The sequence below is a fragment of the Schistocerca serialis genome, chromosome 3 (genome assembly GCF_023864345.2).
Source record: "Schistocerca serialis cubense isolate TAMUIC-IGC-003099 chromosome 3, iqSchSeri2.2, whole genome shotgun sequence".
Lineage (NCBI taxonomy): Eukaryota > Metazoa > Arthropoda > Insecta > Orthoptera > Acrididae > Schistocerca > Schistocerca serialis.
In genome coordinates, this window is record NC_064640.1 from 234,443,441 (window position 1) to 234,459,936 (window position 16,496).

General features: G+C 43.1%; 1 protein-coding gene across 1 annotated transcript in view; it reads right to left on the reverse strand.

Moving 5' to 3' along the window:
* LOC126470769 (zinc transporter 2-like) overlaps positions 1–10,920 on the reverse strand; it is a 486,307-nt gene extending 475,387 nt beyond the window's left edge. The window contains exons 1-2 of the mRNA XM_050098774.1: positions 10,916–10,920; positions 10,699–10,852 (exon numbers count right to left, since the gene is read on the reverse strand). Of these exons, the coding sequence (XP_049954731.1) occupies positions 10,699–10,852; positions 10,916–10,920 (159 nt within the window). The remainder of the gene's footprint in view (positions 1–10,698; positions 10,853–10,915) is intronic.
* Between the last annotated feature and the right edge of the window lie 5,576 nt (positions 10,921–16,496).

Here is a 16,496-nt window from a genome sequence, read left to right on the forward strand (position 1 = left end):
AATTCGGAGTAGGTATTAAAATTCATGGAGAAGAAATAAAAACTTTGAGGTTCGCCGATGACATTGTAATTCTGTCAGAGACAGCAAAGGACTTGGAAGAGCAGTTGAATGGAATGGACAGTGTCTTGAAAGGAGGATATAAGATGAACATCAACAAAAGCAAAACAAGGATAATGGAATGTAGTCAAATTAAGTCGGGTGATGCTGAGGGAATTAGATTAGGAAATGAGGCACTTAAAGTAGTAAAGGAGTTTTGCTATTTGGGGAGCAAAATAACTGATGATGGTCGAAGTAGAGAGGATATAAAATGTAGGCTGGCAATGGCAAGGAAAGCGTTTCTGAAGAAGAGAAATTTGTTAATATCCAGTATAGATTTAAGTGTCAGGAAGTCATTTCTGAAAGTATTCGTATGGAGTGTAGCCATGTATGGAAGTGAAACATGGACGATAAATAGTTTGGACAAGAAGAGAATAGAAGCTTTCGAAATGTTGTGCTACAGAAGAATGCTGAAGATTAGATGGGTAGATCACATAACTAATGAGGAAGTATTGAATAGGATTGGGGAGAAGAGAAGTTTGTGGCACAACTTGACCAGAAGAAGGGATCGGTTGGTAGGACATGTTCTGAGGCATCAAGGGATAACCAATTTAGTATTGGAGGGCAGCGTGGAGGGTAAAAATCGTAGAGGGAGACCAAGAGATGAATACACTAAGCAGATTCAGAAGGATGTAGGTTGCAGTAGGTACTGGGAGATGAAAAATCTTGCACAGGATAGAGTAGCATGGAGAGCTGCATCAAACCAGTCTCAGGACTGAAGACCACAACAACAACAACAACAACCACCTAGCAAGTGTGGTGTCTGGCGGTGACACCACAACTTCCTCCCACATACGTCTCAAGTACTGATCACGACGCGAAAATTCGAGAAATTAGAGCTGATACAGAGGCTTAAAGACAACCATTCTTCCCATGGGCCATTCGCGTGTGGAGCAGGGAAGGGGGATCAGTTATCCGTACCAGAAGTGCCTCTACCTGACACTGTCAGGTAGAAATACTATTTTTGACTTGCTTTGGTGTGTTGAGTCCTATTTATAGGGTCCATCAGACGAATAAACCACATTTAGTTACACTACTGGTCATTAAAATTGCTACGCCAAGAAGAAATGCAGACGATAAACGGGTATTCATTGGACAAATATATTATACTAGAACTGACATGTGATTACATTTACACGCAATTTGGGTGCATAGATCCTGAGAAATCAGTGCCCACAACAACCACCTCTGGCCGTAATAATGGCCTTGATACGCCTGGGCATTGAGTAAAACAGAGCTTGAATGGCGTGTACAGGTTCAGCTGCCCATGCAGCTTCAACACGATACCACAGTTCTTCAAGAGTAGTGACTGGCGTATTGTGATGAGCCAGTTGCTCGGCCACCATTGACCAGACGTTTTCAATTGATGAGAGATCTGGTGAATGTGCTGGCCAGGGCAGCGGTCGAACATTTTCTGTGCCCAGAAACGACCGTACAGAACCTGCAACATGCGGTCGTGCATTATCCTGCTGAAGTGTAGGGTTTCGCAGGGATCGAATGAATGGTAGAGCCACGGGTCGTAACACATCTGAAATGTAACGTCCACTGTTCAAAGTGCCGTCAATGCGAACAAGAGGTGACCGAGACGTGTAACCAGTGGCACACCATACCATCACGCCAGTGATACGCCAGACGAAGGTGACGAATACACGCTTCCAATGTGCGTTCATCGCGATGTCGCCAAACACGGATGCGACCATCATGATGCTGTACACAGAACCTGGATTCATCCGAAAAAATGACGTTTTGCCATTCGTGCACCCAGGTTCGTCGTGGAGTACAGCAATGCAGGCGCCCCTATCTGCGATGCAGCGTCCGGGGTTACCGCAGCCATGGTCTCCGAGCTGATAGTTCATGCTGCTGCAAACGTCGTCGAACTGTTCGTGCAGATGGTTGGACGAGACGTGGAGGGATCGAGACGTGGCTGCACGATCCGTTACAGCCATGCGGATAAGATGCCTGTCATCTTGACTGCTAGTGATACGAGGCCGTTGGGATCCAGCACGGCGTTCCGTATTACCCTCCTGAACCTACCGATTCCACATTCTGCTAACAGACATTGGATCTCGACCAGCGCGAGCAGCAATGTCGCGATACCGTAAACCGAAATCGCGATAGGCTACAATCCGACCTTCATCAAAGTCGGAAACGTGATGGTACGCATTTCTCCTCCTTGCACGAGGCATCACAACAACGTTTCACCAGGCAACGCCGGTCAACTGCTGTTTGTGTATGAGAAATGGGACGGAAATGTTCCTCATGTCAGCACGTTGTAGGTGTCGCCACCGGCGCCAACCTCGTGTGAATACTCTGAAAAGCTCATCATTTGCATATCACAGCATCTTCTTCCTGTCGGTTAAATTTCGCGTCTGTAGCACGTCATCTTCGTGGTGTAGCAATTTTAATGGCCAGTAGTGTAATAATACCTGTGCTAAAATACGTGCCATTATCAATGAAACAGCTTTTAATGGTTATGCAAATCAAAATAAAAACTTAATTTAAATTATATTTTAAAGCTTAGAGTGTATTCTGAAACTGTGAGTTTCTTCTCTTCTACGAATTAGTCGGTGTCTAATTGAACATATCGCTTCTTGGTTACATTGTTAATACTTAACGTCACAGACTCACACGTCCGATACTCAGGACTTCCTGCAACTTATACATTGAATGCATGAAACTTGTCGTGATTACCTTATATTGAGTCAAGCTATGCAAATATGTCACTTAATTACCAATTTTCTCATGGTCTCAAGCCGCCTTCTGCAACTTAAATCATTGATCGGTAAGCCAATAGCTAAACTTCATCTGTCTCGATTTCTTTACAGAGGTTGCAAGTATCCATAGCAGATACTTATTAACTAATCTTTTATACGTTCTGACACACACACCCCAACACTCCTGCGTGAATCGGGATATTGGAATAATACTTTTTTACATTATTATTTATCCATCATAGTAATACTATTTTCGGACGATTCTGGAGTATGTTACAAGTTCGTTTAATGAACAGTAATAGGCAGCAGACGTTTTACGCCCGAAAATCTTCATATATTTCCGTATTTAGGATTGGTGACCCAATATGGCCCTTGGTAAATCTGGAAGAACATAATTTCTCCCGCCCTCTTCTTTGAACGTTCGTGTGCTTTTTTCAAGACGATATTAACGATGTGGTACTCTCCAGACTAGGTATTATTTTCATGCTTGGAATTCCTTATTTCAGCTGCTTTCTCTAAGTTTTCTCGATCCAGCTTATTGTTTGTAGCAAGGCCTAGTCTTATCCTGGATGGAAAATTAATTGATTCTCTTATTAGATCAGGTCGTTTCTGCAACCGTGCTTTCGGAAACAGCTTGTTCGGAATATTCGTGAAACTGCTTCACAGCTTCCCATGCTAGCCGAACGCAACCACGTTTCTTGGTGAGAGTACAACAGCGCTATTTCAGCGGTTTATGACCAGCTCGATTACTCCTTGCTCTAACGTGCCACTTGCATGTCCACGCCTGCTTTTTTAGCCAGAGGAACTTGGTTGTGTTGGGAATAAAAAGGATTATAAGATTTTACCTGAACATCGTCAGTTATTCACTTAATCTCCGCAGGGCCCCGAAAACACACTTTTGTGCAGCTCTAATAGAAATTTTAGATCAGAACTTTCGTTCGCAGTCATCTGTGTTGTTCCATCGATTTTATTTCTGATATCGGTTTGGATATCCAGCACCGATTGACTAACATTAGGATGCACCTCTTCTGTTGTACTAGTACCGCTTCGACTGTAGGTTTTACGAGTTCTATTTTGCAAATGATGATACATAACGCCTCAGAGTGACCACTTAAAGTTACAGCTCCGACGGGGGATTGGACTGTAGGTATCCCACCCTGCATATTCTTATTAAGGGGACCACACCGTGGTTCAGGTCGAAAAAAATCGATTTACGGTTTTCATCGTATTTCGATAGATTAAGGTTTTATTTAAGTACTCTGAAAAGGATTTCGCTGAAAAAAATTTTTTCGAACATTTAAAGAGCATTTTCCTACCACGTGTGTTTATGTACCACGCCCACTTCGTTGCACGTTAGGGATTTTTTTTTTTTTTTTTTTTTTTTTACTCCCGAGTGTGTTGGCTATCCTTGGAATGCGATGGTCGGTATTATTTATTCTTTTGTTTCTGCTGCTTGTAAACAACATGATTTCAATTAGAAGATGGAAAACTGTTGACCGGACAGGGTCGGTTAACTAAAACAGAAAACTTGCAGGTATACTATGGAGAGGCAATTAGGAGAAGTAAGGAAAATCTGGAGGCAGTGAAGTGAGATGTTTGGGCCATATTCTTCCATAAGTCCTCTACTGATGATAAGCCATGTCATGGATTGTGTCCATCAAGAGAAAATTCGTGGTGCAAAGACAGTAGGGCTCAGGCAACTGGCGAAACTTATTCTCACCAGCATTCTCTTCGTGCTGCTATTATTACAGCAATTATACCTATTTTCAGAGACATGGCTCATCCGGACCTTCTAAAGAAATGTCTGCATGGGCAGACACAGAACCCAAATGTATGTTTCAACACCATAATTTGGAACCCCCTTCCTAAAACTGTATTTGTAGGCATGCATACAATGAAACTAGGAGTTCATGATGCTGTTATTTCATCCAGTTGTGGTAATATTGGAAATTGTTGGGTACTGAAAAAGCTGGGAATTAATCTTGGTGAAATTATGATCACTGGGCTGCAACATTTCGATAAAATGAGGATAGCCGATGCAGACCGGTCTGCATCTAATATGGCCAAGAAAGCAAGACAAACATCCAGGACGGTGAAAAAGAAGCTGGAAGATCTGCTAGAGGCCACAGAAGGGCCATTATATGCAGCAGGACAGTTTTAATCAACTATAACTGTCGGAAGTTCCATGCGGCTTTTCGCGGATGATGCTGTAGTATACAGAGAAGTTGCAGCATTAGAAAATTGTAGCGAAATGCAGGAAGATCCGCAGCGGATAGGCACTTGGCGTAGGGAGTGGGGGAGTGGCAACTGACCCTTAACATAGACAAATGTAATGTATTGCGAATACATAGAAAGAAGGATCCTTTATTGTATGAAGGATCCTTTATTGTATGGTTATATGATAGCGGAACAAACACTGGTAGCAGTTACTTCTGTAAAATACCTGGGAGTATGAGTGCGGAACGATTTGAAGTGGAATGATCATATAAAGTTAATTGTTGGTAAGGGGGGACCAGGTTGAGATTCATTGGGAGAGTCCTTAAAAAATGTAGTCCATCAAAAAAGGAGGTGGCTTACAAAACACTCTTTCGACCTATACTTGAGTATTGCTCATCAGTGTGGGATCCGTACCAGATCGGGTTGACGGAGGAGATAGAGAAGATCCAAAGAAGAGCGGCGCGTTTCGTCACAGGGTTATTTGGTAAGCCTGATAGCGTTACGGAGATGTTTAGCAAACTCAAGTGGCAGACTCTGCAAGAGAGGCGCTCTGCATCGCGGTGTAGCTCGCTGTCCAGGTTTCGAGAGGGTGCTTTTCTGAATGAGGTATCGAATATATTGCTTCCCCCTACTTATACCTTCCGAGGAGATCACGAATGTAAAATTAGAGAGATTCGAGCGCGCACGGAGGCTTTCCGGCAGTCGTTCTTCCCGCGAACCATACGCGAATGGAACAGGAAAGGGAGGTAATGACAGTGGCACGTAAAGTGCCCTCCGCCACACACCGTTGGGTGGCTTGCGAGGTATAAATGTAGATGTAGATGCAGACGTAAGTAACAAATTTCAAAAGTTTTTTCTTTGAAGCCAATTTCCCGCAAACTAAAATTTTCAGTACATATGCCCCATTATATCAGAAACTATCATAGATAAATGAATGGAATTTTCAGAGACTCTGCAAAACATAAAAAGCCACCTCTGGTACTACATTCATTAATGTTCCCCCATTAGGAAGTTTACAAAAAAATAATTTCTGCAGAAAGAACTTAATATTAATTTTAAAAAGTATTTCTTAAAAACTATAAAATGGATAAAGTAGATTATAGTACAGTTGACTCTATTAGCATCATGTAACATACAGTAAAAATATTAAGGTCCTGCATTAAATAGTTTTTTTCAGAAATGGGTCAAATACTTGCCTAAATTAACATGGGTTAGATAAGCAGGGTGTGGTCCCCTTAACGTTTACAAACATCCGAAGCGACTTGACGACGCAGAGCCAAATAATTTAATATAAGACACATGGGGCATCAAATATCGGAAGTATCCGAAAAATGGATGACAAATGTGGAACGTGTGGCGTCACCAGGTGACGCACCTCGCAGCAAGCGCAGCGGTAGAGCCTATTTGTATGTCTCACCTAATCATCCCAACAAAGTATTCACTTCAGTGCGGCTCCAGGCTTACGTGCATGACTATAGCGCGTGAGTTTCAGAGTTCGAGCCTTGTGTGTGGCAGGAAGTATTATTTTGTGTTGGATTAGACAATTACCTGTTGAAATTGAAGTAATTTTTATTATTTTATTCACTGGTTTGCCGCTCTCCCCTGGTTTATTGCAAACTACAGTACAACAATAAACTAGCGTATTGCGTCAAAAGTAAATGAGTACAAGCTTCGGAATTGCATCGCTACCAGAAAATGGCCTATGTTTTCTTTACTAAATAATGTCTGTAAACAAGAAGAGAAGGGACAAACGGAAAGCAGCAAAACATAAAAACAGTTTTTGCTTGGTTACAGAGAGGACTAAAATTTTGTAACTTTCAGAACAGATCACATTTGCAAAAGGTGTTCCAAAAAAAAGAGTACCATAGGGGGCGGGTGTGTAGCACTGCCGCCTACCGGCGAGGGTGGGTTCGACAAGCCCAAGCGCTACACGTGCGGCGAGATACGTCATCTTGTGACGTCAAATTTTCAATATTTGTCATCAGCTTTTGGAGTATTTCCCAACATTTGAGGCACAGAGTGTCTTATATTAAATTACTTATCTCGGCGTCATCTATATCGCTTCCAGGTTCTTAAACGTTATTAAGAATCACACTGTATACGATGCTTCACCTTGGAGTTGAGAAACCACACCCATCCAAGAATGACGGGAGCGCATAATCGAGGCATCACAAACATGTCCTGTTTGATCAGTTCGTCCTCTATCACTAACGCAACCCTGGCCTGCTTTGTAGTCGGCTCTCTTCTTCTTCCAACAGCATTCAGGACAGTGACGCCTTGTAGTGACAACAGTGGTATTGTTCACAGTTTACTATCTCTAATGTGGGTTCTGATAAGACTGAAAGTTCAAAACCCGTATCCAGTACAGCAGTAAACTCCTTGTTCTGCGCATATTAATCATCCGTAATTCTAAAATAGAGTGACGTCAACTGTTTACAGGGTAACTCCGTGATGGTGTTACAAGGTTTCAAGGATGGTGGAGAGGGGAAAATGTGTAAATCTGTGGTAAATGGCCCTGGTCCGGAAACGATCGAGTCGAACGTTATAAGTGAAAACCGTTTGGTACCTCTGACATAAGTATACATATAACGATACTGTCGTTGCTAAGACTGTAGGGTAGGCGACTTTCAGAGGAGCAAAGCAAGAACACAATGTGTAGTAAATATGGGCTCTAAAATGCATACCTTAATACCTATAACCACTTGTCGATCTTTGATACTATAAAACACATGTCTTCCTCTGCAAAGTCTTTGGTTTCCGTGTTTTTGGAGGAGGTAGTATGGACCAAAAGAAAAGAAAAAAGTGTTCAATAGATATAATCTCTAAAATACGTACGTTAAAGGCTGTAGGCACTAGTTCAGTAGAAGAGATGTGTTTCACAGTACCGAAGATAAGCAAGTGCTCATACCTCTTAAGGTATGTGTTTTAGGTGTCGTGTTTACTAGACATGTTTCTTCTTGTTTTGGTCTATATTACCACCTCCACATTCTTAGCAACAAGAGTGCCGGTAGCTGTATTCCACTGTCGGAGGTATAAGAACGATTATTGTTTGTAGCTTTCCGGGCCAGGGTCTCTTACCTCAGAATGATGCATTTACCATTCTCCATCATTCCTGAAAGCCTGTAACATCATCACGGTATCATCCTGTATACGCGCATTTGTCCGACGACCGTTCTTTAAAACGGGAGTGGCTTGCTCGTTCTTACAAACGCTAAATACTCTTCGTTGACCCAGCAGCCTCTGATAAACTGCTGCTTGTTCTTAAAGGTACACAGAACAACGTAGGATGATCTCCAGTAAAATTTTATAGTTTCAGAGGAGATGAGCAAGTGTCTCCATCGTCATCAATTTTATCGAAATTGCCGCAATCTGCCTGTCTTATACATCCCGGAGTAGTGTGGCCGTATCACAGTATATTGGGTTTGAGATGTGCTGCTTCACCCTTAGGCGAATATATTGTTTTGGTGTTCTCTAGAAGCAGTTTTACTGTTTGAAGTCTAGTAGTTTGTACGAATGTAGACTTTACTATCGGAAAAATCCTAGTCATCAAGCATTTGACTGGGCTGATAGTGCTAGTAATTCTTCCAAATCCTTTTTGGATAGAAATTTTTAATTGCGGTTCAGTTAGAGGAAGCGAAATCCACCGAGGACGCAATAAATCACGCAATGCATCCTGTGAAAATCTCAAAGGATGAGTAATAGCTATTCTGTCATAAATGCCCGACAGAACAGATACCGCTGAGATGTACACAATTCTGAAAAAGAGGGGGATGGCTCCTCGACATTTGTTTCAGAGCCAATGCACAAATGTAGCCTGACCTCCTACGGGAATCAGGATTTGAGTGCAATGCGTTCAGTGGGCGAGGGACGCTACATTTCAACCTGCGATACGCTGGAAATTTGACTCTGTCAGGGACCGTGTCCTGATGACCGAAGCGGTTAAGGCAACCACTCAGGAACAGCGGTAAACCCGGTTTTAGAATCCCAGTCCGGCACACATTTTCAGCTTTCACCATTGCATTACCATAATGCCCTGTGTGGCTAGCCATCACGATTTCCCATCTACCCTTTCCTTTTTCTTCCCCTTCCTGTATTTAATGAGCCGGCCGGGGTGGCCGAGCGGTTCCAGGCGCTACAGTCTGGAACCGCGCGACCGCTACGGTCGCAGGTTCGCATCCTGCCTCGGGCATGAATGTATATGATGTCGGTAGGTTGATTAGGGTTAAGTAGTTCTAAGTTCTAGGGGACTGATGACCTCAGAAGTTAAGTCCCATAGTGCTCAGAGCCATTTGAACCTGTATTTAATGTTTACAAGTATGTTACAGGCGGCGGAGGAGGAGGAGATTAGTGTTTAACGTCCCGTCGACAACGAGGTCGTTAGAGATGAAGCACAAGCTCGAATTAGGGAAAGACGGGGAAGGAAATCAGCCGTGTCCTTTCAAAAGACCCGTCCTGGCATTTGCCTGAAGTGATTTAGGGAAATCACGGAAAACCTAAATCAGGATGGCCAGACTCGGGTTTGAACTGCCGTCCTCCTGAATGCAAGTCCAGTGTGCTACCTACTGCGCCACCTCGCTCTGTATACGAGTATGTTATAGGCATTGTTGAGCAACGCCCTAGTCTGGGACACTGAACTGCCTGATGTCACTGCAACAAAATGATGTCGTAGAGAGAGAGAAAGAGATGCGTCATTGTGGCGACCACGCACTATGAAGTAAGAAGACGTATTCAGAGAGCAAGAGCGGTAATTCAGACAGCTGACGAGGCCGAAAATGCTAGCAAGCGCCTCTGGAGGGTGAAGTTGAGCTATACTACATCTCTGGTAGGCTCCTTCAAAAGCTGACTACACAAGAAGAGCAGAACGAATGAATTAATCGCCTGTCAGTGGGGATACTCAGCTGGTTTAGCCTGTTGTCTTCTGGGGTGGGGGTGCTGCTTTTGGAGAATTACTCGCCAGCAGAATCTCATAAACATACCCCTAAATCAGACTTTCACTCTCAAAAAGAAATCCGAGCGAGGTGGCGCAGTGGTTAGCACACTGGACTCGCATTCGGGAGGACGACGGTTCAGTCCCGCGTCCAGCCATCCTGATTTAGGTTTTCCGTGATTTCCCTAAATCGCTCCAGGCAAGTGCTGGGATGGTTCCTTTGAAAGGGCACGGCCAACTTCCTTCCCCGTCCATCCCTAACCCCTAATCTCGCTGCCTAGTCTCCTCCCCCAAACAACCCAACCAACCCATCAAAAAGAATTTTTTTTTCAAGATTCTACGTTTTGTTGGTGCGACTGATAAAACAAGGAATCCAGCAGACAGTAGCTGTTGACAGGGGCAGTATGAGAGCAGATCCAGCAGCGGAAACAAATATGAACAGTTTAGATGCACCCTAATAAATGAGCATAAAAAGAATAGAATCTGTAGTACTAAAGTACTATTAATGATTGGGTAAATAGTTACGGTTATTTTTTTTTAATTTTAGCTTTTTAGTGGCAGAGAATAATTGTAGTAACAGTATTTTTGTAGGATTAGCATATTTTTTAAATATTTGTAAATACCATTAGCAAACAATTAATAAATACATTTATTACCATTCACAAAAATATGACTGTTTGGCCTATGTTAGCTTTCTAGATAATGAGATGTAATGTGAAGAACAAGTAAATATTTATATCTCACTCTGAGATGCTCGCCGACATTCTCTGTATACGGCCATATCTGGGTGTGTATGTGATGCCAACCACTGCCACCTCCATCAGCAGATAACTTAGAGCTGGAGACTGTTCCTGGAGGCCTCCATCGACGCCGATCACCGCCCAGAGTGGGCGCACGACTTCGATATCGCTCATACTGGGAGCTACAGTTTGAGTGCCCTGTGGAGTTCTCGGCGGCTCACTACATTATCCCCCGGTCGATGGCCTCTCCTGCTGAGGCAGCCATACCTTTGTACGTAACTCTAATTCAATTAGCGATGCCTTACTAGTGGCAGCCGCTCACGTCCACTCGCCACAACTACTCTCAACCCACGTCATGGCGAAGGAGACAGCATTACTTTCTGACTTCGCATTGCCGTTTCCTCCACACAGTAAACGTCACACTCCCAGTCACTACAGCATAATGGTGGCTGTAGCTGGGAGGTTCAATAATTTATAGTGGCCTGACCTATTCCAAAGATTTAAGTAGACCGAATGTCTCTACAACAGCCTAGAAGATTATTGCACAGACAGGCAGTGAATTGGAACACTCTGGAAAGAAAATTGTGAAACATGTCACCAAAGGCTGCCCACAGGGCACTGTTTGTTGTTCAGAGTTCTGGGATGTTGACACAGAACCACTAGTGAACCAGCTTCACTGTATGACAGCCACTAGAGGCTGCATAGCCGACGCAGATGAACTGCTAATTGTAGTGTCTGCCAACACAAGGGCTAAATTAGAACATAATTGTATGCAAGTTCTTGAATCACCTAGCGGCTGGAGCATAGAAAATAAATTAATTACGGCAAACATTAAACAGTTTATGTGGTACTAGAATCAATATTATCAATACCGAGAAATCCCACAATCAGAATAAATGACAAACCTGTGACGAGGAAAGAAGTATCCACCTTGGTATACTCATCGATGAAAATCAAAACTTTCATGCACACGTGGTAATCGTTTGCCAGAGAGGCATGAAATTCATGAAAAATTAGCATAAATCGATCAAAGAAGCTTTCAGCTGCCTCTAAGCTCAATAAAAACGTACCACAACGCAATATAAATTGCTATTGTGGGCTACGGGTCGGAGGTAGATTTAGAACAGTAAAGAGAGGACAGATTCTTCGGAGGGTACCGAGAATATTACTCCTGCACCTGATAGGAGCGTGTAGAATAACACCAGTTGTTCCTGGTGATACTAAACTTGCTACCACTGGACTTAACAGTAAGAGAGAGGTGCACAATATTGCCTCAAAAATGACGAATATGATAAGGTTAACGGAGATAGTGGGCGCAAGGATCATATCGAAGAAGGAAGGCATACGCTGATAGAATGTGACAAGAAATCTGAGACAGGGCAGAAACCAGTTACTTGTTAACATAAAAGAAAGATGAAGAACGTCATACTTCTCTCCGCCTAAGGGAGCAATATATTACCTCTCGGGACATGGTCCATATCTCAGCCGTTTACTGAAAATACAACAACAACAACGCACCACAAAACACGTGAATGTTGAGCAATCGGCACCCTGGAGCTCATCATCTGGGACGATGCCATTTGACAGGACAGGAACGTCTTTGGTAAATGTCGAGCGACTAGGGCAGGGCTTATCAACTGGCCGGTTTTGAGTACTCGCGTCTGCTCAGGCACGTGCTCGCGAGCAGGTGCAAGGTCGCCGAGTAAGGAGGGAGGGGAGGGAGGGGAAATGCGCGCGCATGTATGAATAGGACCGCAGCGTGCCTATTGAATTCGCGCCGACTGTGTAACGTTAAAAGTGCTACGATCAGCTCTAACAGTCACTTCGCTGGTTAAGAATCATGTCAAGTCGCCGTTGTGTAACCCCAACCATGCTTTCGCAGTTCAACCCCCATTGGGAGGAATTGTATCTGTTTACAGAAAAAGATGGTGTTGCAAAATGTTTAGTATGTCACAAAACGCTGAATTCTTTTAGGAAATTTAATTTGCAGCGACATTACATGTCGTACCACGCGGAAGACTACGGAAGTGGAAAATGTGATGGACCAGATCGTGCACAGGAAGTTATGAAACTAAAAAGGAAGCTATCCGAAGAAGATCTGGATGACAAAGAAAAATCAACTGAGGCAGCTCTCAGAGTGAGCTATAAAATTGCTTTGTTTTTAGCAAAATACCTGCGCCCCTTCACTGATGGTGATTTAATAAAAGAATGTTTGGTAGTTGCAGCGGAAATTTGTGTCCATCTCAAGTTGAACAGTTTCAGATTGTGCCATTATCTGACATGACCATTATGCGTCGCGTACAGGGCATGGCAGATGACGTCCAGAGCCAGCTTGCAAATATCTATAAAGATTTTATGGCGTATTCTCTAGCTCTGGACGAAAGTGTTGATATCACTGGAACAGCGCAGCTTTCCATATTTATTAGAGGTGTTAATAGAGATCTTCAGGTGAGGAAGGAGCTCCTCGATGTAGTAGCCATGAAGAACACTACAACCGGAGGTGATATTTTAAGTAGTGTTAAAGAAAGTGTTGAAAATATAGGATTGTCGTGGATTTCTTTAGTTTCAGTGTCTACAGACGGTGCACCAGCGATGACAGGGAAAAAATTAGGTTTCGTTGCGCTGTTGAAGGAGAAAATGCAAAAACTATGGAAATTTCTATCCAAAAAGGATTTGGAAGAATTACTAGCACTTTCAGCCCAGTCAAATGCTTAATGACTAGGATCTTTCCGATAGTAAAGTCTACATTCGTACAAACTACTAGACCGTGCCGAATGAAATAAGGGGCGTTCACTGTGTGATCCACCAGGAAAACTTATGTGCAAAGAGTATCACTCTAAAAAATGTGATGAGTGTTGTTATTCGTACAACCAATTATATAAGGAAGCATGGGCTACAACACAGACAATTTAAAAGCTTTCTTGAGGATGTAGAAAGCCAGTATGGTAGCCTGCCTTATTACAGCGAGGTCCACTTGCTTAGTCGTGGCGAATTATTAAATCGAATTTTTGCCTATTAGATGAGATAAATACGTTCATGGAAATAAATAACATGTGTGTTCCTGAATTGAAAGAGCCTTCATGGAAATGTGATCTCGCGTTCTTAGCAGATTTAACTAGCCATCTGAATGCTTTGAACATTTCACTACAAGGTAAAGATCTGCTAATTACTCATTTCATAGATCGAATACGAGCTTTTAAAATGAAATTGACACTTTGGGTGAGTCAGCTGGAAACAGGAAACCTAGCTCATTTTCCTAAATTATCATCCATGCAAGATGTTCACAAAGACTGTGAAGATTATTCACATAGTTTAGTTGCCCTTAAGGAACAATTTGATCAACGCTTTCAAGATTTGACAGCACTAGACAGTGATTCTGATCTGTTCTCCTCTCCATATTCAGCGAATATTGAAGAGATTAGTCCTGAGCTGCAACTAGAAATTATTGACCTGCAGTGTGACAGAGAATACAGAGACAAATTTCAGAACAAGAAAAACATTTTGGAATTTTACAGACACTTTCCTCAGGATAGATTTACTAATTTGCACAAACTGGCGGCTACAATAATATCAATGTTCGGTTCCATGTATGTTTGTGAATAACTGTTATCTGCAATGAAATGTAACAAGACGCGCCTGAGAAACGCATTGTCAAATGGTTCAAATGGCTCTGAGCACTATGGGACTTAACAGCTATGGTCATCAGTCCCCTAGAACTTAGAACTACTTAAACCTAACTAACCTAAGGACATCACACACATCCATGCCCGAGGCAGGATTCGAACCTGCGACCGAAGCAGTCGCGCGGTTCCGGATTGCGCGCCTAGAACCGCGAGACCACCGCGGCCGACCAAACGCATTGTCTGATCGAAATTTAAACTGCACGCTGCGCCTACGATGCACAAGAATAATTACTCCGAACATAGACGCAATTGTAAAGGGCAAAAAGTACAAGATAACAGAGAATCCCACACTTCAGTGACACCTTTTATTGTGTAACAGTTCACAAATTAATACGAATGTAGAGGCATACACTAAGCTAATAAAATTATGTAGCACGTGTACATTCTCCTTTATTTGTTTCATTTGTCGCAGTAATAATTCGTGAGTGATATCCCTGCAGGTGGCCGCGGATTTACATTGACTGGCGGCAGCTGTTGTGTGCCCCACGTGACTCTCCCCACTTTCCGCTCTGCGAGCACGTATGTTGTGAAGCCCTGGACTAGGGCCTCCCTTCGGGTAGACCGTTCGCCGGGTGCAAGTCTTTCGATTTGACGCCGTTTCGGCGACTTGCGTGTCGATGTGGATGAAATGATGATGATTAGGACAACACAACACCCAGTCCGGGGCGGAGAAAATCCGCGAGCCAGCCGGGAATCGAACCCGGGCTCTGAGGATTGACATTTCTGTCGCGCTGACCGCTCAGCTACCGGAGACGGACAACGTCTTTGGTAATATACTGGTGTATAGCATAATAAGGAATAAGAAAAATTTTATGTTAAAATATTGTGTTATATTTATGTACCGGGTGTCTCTTCTATGGGTCGTCAGGCGCAATTTCTCTGGTGTTTCAGCAGATATTTGCAGTTTCGTTCTTGTAATGTGTAGCTAGAGTCAGCCCAAACAAATATTGCTCATTACCTCTCTCACTTGACGCCCAGTTTCGACAGAAAGCGTTGGTTTATTTCCCGTTACAAGCAAAATGATTTTTAAATCGAAATTTCACGTACTCATCCGACAGAGAGGTCCCAGATTAGTCTAGTGCTATATTCGTTTTGTCGATGTGTATTAACAGGGGAAATAAAACATGAAGAGTAATCTAGTGCTCCAGCAGCGACTAAACAGCGCTTCTGCCGGCCGGTGTGGCCGAGCGGTTCTAGGCACTTCAGTGTGGAACCGCGCGACCGCTACGGTTGCAGGTTCGAATTCTGCATCAGGGATGGCTGTGTGTGATGTCCTTAGGTTAGTTAGGTTTAAGTAGTTCTAAGTTCTAGGGGACTGATGACCTCAGATGCTAAGTCCCATAGTGCTCAGAGCTATTTGGAACCAAACAGCGCTTCTGCATGGCGGTACTGTCGCTGCCGGAGTTCTCGTCAATCTTCGTGTTTTACGGATCCCATAAATATACGTCGGCAAAATGAATATCGCATTAAACTAATTTAGGAGCGCTTTGTGGAATGAGTACGTCAAATTACGATTTAAAAATTATTTTCTTTGCAACGGAAAACAAACCGATGCTTCCCGTCGACGTTGGGCGTTGTATGAAAGACGTGAAGAGAAGTATTTGTTTGGACTGACTCCAGCTGCACTTTGCAATAACGTAACTGCAAATATCTGGTGAAACATTAGAGGAAACGCGCCTGACGACTGTTAGCAGCGACACCCTTTATACCAATTGACATGCAACATTTGGTCTGTTCTTGTCTCTAGATGACAGAATAAAAGAAAGTAGAAAATAAATAAGTAATCAAGCATTTCAAACCGTTCACAGTAGTTACGACAAATACGCTGCAGCCATCCCGATGGACGTTACCAAAGCATTCGATGAGCTTTGTTAGCCGTCATAACTTGCGAGGTCTACACAAATGAAGTTACCTGTTTGTACACTACTGGCCATTACAATTGCTACGCCAAGAAGAAATTCAGATGATAAACGGGTATTCATTGGACAAATATATTATGCTAGAACTGACATTTGATTACATTTACACGCAATTTGGGTGCATAGATCCTGAGAAATCAGTACCCAGAACAACCACCTCTGGCCGTAATAATGGCCTTGATACGCCTGGGCATTGAGTC